This window comes from Littorina saxatilis, linkage group LG8 (assembly GCF_037325665.1).
Source record: "Littorina saxatilis isolate snail1 linkage group LG8, US_GU_Lsax_2.0, whole genome shotgun sequence".
NCBI classification, from domain to species: domain Eukaryota; kingdom Metazoa; phylum Mollusca; class Gastropoda; order Littorinimorpha; family Littorinidae; genus Littorina; species Littorina saxatilis.
In genome coordinates this window covers 55,702,193-55,707,192 of record NC_090252.1, presented here as the reverse complement: position 1 = coordinate 55,707,192, position 5,000 = coordinate 55,702,193, and the positions used below count along the sequence as shown (strand labels likewise).

Sequence of the window (5,000 nt, the reverse complement as noted above, 5' to 3'; positions counted from 1 at the left end):
GATCTTGCCCCAAACAGTATCTAAATAAATATGAATCTTAGAGTTTTATAAGTGGGCTCTTGATATTAACTTGATCCAAATCAAAATCTGAGCAGCATAATAATGGTGTTTTCCCACAGCTACGTCGCCTAAAACACAGGAAGAAAACGACCTTCGTATCGGAGCACTTGTTGGTGGCGTCGCTGCTGTTGTGGTCGTCATCATCATCGTGGCTGTGGTGGCTATTGTCATCATCGTGGTGGTCGTCGTTGTGGTTTGCGTAAGGAAAAGGAGAAAACGGAAGCCTGCTGGAAGTGCGCTCTGGTCCAGCAATGACAATGCAACAGAGAACAAGGGTAAGCGGTTTGCACACAATGTGTCCGTATAACCAATTTCAACTGGCTGTGTCCTATATGATACCTCAAAGTCATGTTTATTGTTACCCATGTTATATGGGTGGTGCTGGCGGGGGTGTGGCTGGGTAGGGAGGGGAATGTCGATGTTTAGATGATTGCTTGGGCGGTTACATTCTATAAAACAAAAACACATTTGAACGAGAATGGTTATATATATATACTTAAAGAAATGAACTAAACGTCGTGTTTTTCTCTTTGTGTTTTTCCTGAAACAGTCTTTGAAGAACACGTCAGCCCAACGTACTCTACCAGCGACGGACCAGACGCTTCACAACAGAACGACGGTAAGAACAAATACACATGTATGTTTCATGTTTTTGTTAAGCCATTTTTGAAAACAGATTCCTTTGGTCTTTTTCTCTCCTTTGTTTCGTTTTTTTTCCCGTCTGTGTATAGTCCTTCTCCGGGCGAGGGCTGGTTGAAAAAAAGGTCACCTGTATGCTGACGCCACAACACCCGGAAATAAAGATTAATCTTATGTTTTCTTATGTTAAGTATTTTTTAATGTTATTTTTGGTAATTTTATCTAAACAACAAGATGACTGTGGGTGAACAAAGTTGAACATTTAAAGAATTCGGTACAGTACATAGACCGAAAGACCGAAGGTCGAATTGTCGACTATGGCGGCTTCTTCGGGACAACAATTAAAGGTTATGTTATGTTATCTCTCTCTCTCTCTCTTTATGTATGAATGTCTCTCTCTCTCTATCTCTCTCTCTCTCTCTCTCTCTCTCTTGTTCTCTCTCTCACTCTCTCTCCCCCTCTCTCCCTCCCTCCGCTCTCTCTCTCTCTCTCTCGCTCTCTCTCTCTCTCTCCCCCCCTCTCTCCCCCTCTCTCTCGCTCTCTTTCTCTCTCTCTCTCTCTTTCTCTCTCTTTCTCGCTCTCTCTCTCTCTCTCTCTCCCTCTCTCTCCCTCTCTCTCGCTCTCTCTCTCTCTCGCTCTCTCTCTCTCTCTCTCTCCCCCCTCTCTCTCGCTCTCTTTCTCTCTCTCTCTCTCTCTGCCCCCTCTCTCTCGCTCTCTTTCTCTCTCTCTCCCCCCTCTCTCTCTTTATCTCTCTCTATCTCTCTCTCTCTCTCTCTCTCTCTCTCTCTCTCTTCTCTTTGTCTTGCCCAATACCCCTGCCCCCTCCTCCTTGTCCCTCTGTCTTGATTCTATTTTTCTGTTCAGAAAACACGTACGAAGTACCGGCACCTCGACCTCCCAACGCTGAACAGGAGCATGTCTACAACGACAGCAACACAGCTACAACAACAACCACAACGACGCCTTCACACTCCATCACAACCACCACCGGCGACCTGCACAACACAACTACCAACCAACGTCGAGGACAGGGAAAGAAATCGGACAATGTCCATCACAATCCTGTGTATGTCAATGAAAATCAGCCTGGGGAGGAGAGCTCGGGTTTGCAACAACATCCTACCTACGCGAATGATCATCATCAAACGGCTCAAGGAGATGTTGCAGCCAATCGTGATTCTAACCCTTACTACAGCGAGATCAAAGACACTGGTATCAATTGAAGAAGAATGGGAAAAAGAAGAAGAAGGAGAAGGACGGAGAGGAAGAGGACGACAAAGAAAAGTTACTTTAACAACCTGATTAGGCAATTTATTGTAAAGACGAAGTATTCCACTCCCTGTTCTGTTTTATTTTGGAAAAATACATTTAATTTTGACGTCAATGAAACATGCTGGTCTATAGCAAAAAACGCAACAAAAGAATCAAGACTACGAGAATTGCACTGGAAAATTGTTCACAACATCTATCCCACAAACATTCTTCTACAAAAACTGGGACTGTCCGACAGTGAATATTGTCCATACTGCACACACGAAAGAGACTACATCGAACATTTTTTCTATGATTGTAGTAAAGTTAAGCCTTTATGGAAACACGTCGAAAACACTATACTAGATAAAACTGGTGTACGTGTTAAACTTAACGCAAAATCTGTACTACTTGGGGTTGTTTGTGTTGAAAATGCAGGCAACGTGTGTCTAGATATCATTAACCATTTAGTTCTTATTGCTAAAATGTGCATTAGCAAATTTAGATATGGTACTCCCGTAAATTTAACATTCATGTTTGAAAATGAAATGAAACTTCGTGTTTCATAATACCCTTTACACTATGCACTTTTTTCATAATTGCAAAATTTGAAAATAAAGGCGTTGTCCACAACAACAACAACAACAACAACAACAACAAAAAAAACAAAAAATATGACACCGCCACAAACAACACTTAAGTCAACCCAAACACAGACATATGTAAGAGAATAACCAACATTAAAGATGCAAGATTTTGTCCATTGTAGAAAACCACACACAATTGATAAATTTATAAAACGCCAATGAAGAAGGACGCTCAGCTAAAAAAAAAAAAAAGAAGAAAAAAAAAAAAAGAAAAAAAACCCCAACCAACCATGTACGCTAGAAACAATTGTTTGTGTGTTGCGATAAGAAAGGAGATGAAAATTGACTATAACTTGGGGTGTTGCAGGTAGCTTTGTTTCCTCCTTGGGGATGAAGCTACCAGGGGAAGGGATTGTGTTGGAGGTGCGGGTAGAGGGGTAGCCCTCCCGGTGCTCCCCCTTGGACCTCCCTAGTCTATGACCCTGGGTCTTCGCGAGGTGGCCATTGTGGCGTAATCCCTCCGGACTAGCATAACGTTTCCCTATCCCAAGACCGACCGTGCGTGGTCTATGACCACATCCTCTACGAGGTGACCCTATCAACTAGGCAGCGAAAGCCCCTAGGCGAAACACGGCGGATCTAGAGGAGAGAACCTCGATAAAAAATTTGAGCTGCCATGAAGACGGAGCATGTTGGCTGAGGACAGCGGGCAGACCTTCTGTGCCGACACCCATCTACAGGAGAAAACCAGGCATGCACGCATCAAACCCAACATGGCCATACAAACGGAAAAAAAAAAGACTATAACTTAGTTTACGATTGAAGAGCATGCCCCTCCGGCTCGTGGTTAAATTGGCGAATCGTTAGAAATGCTGGTTATTTTGAGGAGAGATTGGATTGGATTGATGATTTAATTTGTATTAATCATTGGATTGGATTGATGATTTATTGTATTAATCATTGGATTTATTTTGACAGTTTCCAGACACAATCGAAACATAAAGCCTGTCCTTAATTCAGCCCGAAGTCGACTTCGCGAAGTCTTGTTACCGAAAACTCAGTGCTAAAGCTCCATGCGGCCAGCTTCGCGAAGTCTACTTCGCTTAGTCGACTTCGCCCAGTTAAGGACAGGCTTTAAGGAGAGTAGCAAATAGTGCATGAAACATATTGAGAGAGAGAGAGAGAGAGAGTGGAGAGAGAGGGAGAGAGAGAGAGAGAGAGAGAGACAGAGAGAGAGAGGGAGAGAGACAGAGAGAGAGAGAGGGAGAGAGAGAGAGACAGAGACAGAGAGAGAGAGGGAGAGAAACAGAGAGAGAGAGGGAGAGTGGAGAGAGAGTAAGAGAGAGAGGGAGAGTTGGAGAGAGAGAGAGAGAGGGAGAGAGAGAGAGAGGGAGAGTGGAGAGAGGGAGAGAGAGAGAGAGAGAGAGAGAAGAAAAGATTAAAAAAAAAAAAAAGTTACTTTAACAAAACAACGACAAATGTCCACAACCGTCATGCCATGTGAATTCCATCAACAGTTCAAACATGCGCATTTCTCTCTGAAGCTTCATTGTTTTGACCTTAAACAACAACAACAGCAACAACAACTGGGTAATAAGATTGTGTCCGCAAAGGATAGCATTTGTAATGATGCTTTGCAAAAAGGATATACACGCATATTATTTTGATAATTATGCTTTATTTATGATTGTACAACAATACATGTTTCCTTTTTGTGTACATGTACATCTTCATGTACCCCGTTTGTGAGGGGTTAATGTGTGTATCTGAAATAGTTCTGTCTGTAAGAGAGAAAACGAAAGAAGAGAGGGTGGATGGAGTATGTATGTTGTTGGGAAGTGTTTGTTTGATAGAGAGAGAAAGATAAAGAGAGAGAGAGAGAGAGAGAGAGATAAGGAGAGAGAGAGAGAGAGAGATAAAGAGTGAGAGAGAGAGGGGGGGGAGGGGGGGTTAGAAGTTCTTTGTCGGAAAAAATAATGGATATCGATAGGTTTAGTGTCATTTGGGAAAATGTTTAGTAATTCTGTTAATACATTTCTCCATATTGAAGGGCCGTTTTTAATGATTATGCTACATGTGAGGAGATGCAATTGTATTTTGCTTTTAACACGGGTTGTCCGATGTATGTGACGCTTAACATCGACTGGTATTGTTTGCAGCTTGAATAATGTATGTATCATGAAATGTCTTGTTTTGATAACCTACACGGCTAGCTCAACCTGATTATGATGATCAAGGTGATTATGAAACGTCGCCGTTATTTTTTCTGTGTTCTTCATTCTAACGTGAGTACAGTGCTTTTTGGTCTTTTTGTGTTTTAATCAAACCACCATGCAAGATTATTACAACGTTATCAATCAGAGATGACTCTCGAATGCCTCCCATTAAAACATGTTCTAACTGACTTCAGATTATTTTACCTGCTTCCTTTGTACAGCACTACACTTTCAAAATGTGGCTACC

The 5,000-nt window shown here is 42.2% G+C and overlaps 1 protein-coding gene across 1 annotated transcript in view; it reads left to right on the top strand.

The window, feature by feature from the left end:
- The window catches only part of LOC138973874 (uncharacterized), a gene marked incomplete in the record, with an annotated part of 89,085 nt that overhangs the window by 83,879 nt on the left and 206 nt on the right, over positions 1-5,000 (top strand). The window contains 3 exon segments of the mRNA XM_070346571.1: positions 120-335; positions 611-679; positions 1,564-5,000. The exon segment at positions 1,564-5,000 is cut by the window's right edge and continues 206 nt beyond it. Of these exon segments, the coding sequence (XP_070202672.1) occupies positions 120-335; positions 611-679; positions 1,564-1,922 (644 nt within the window).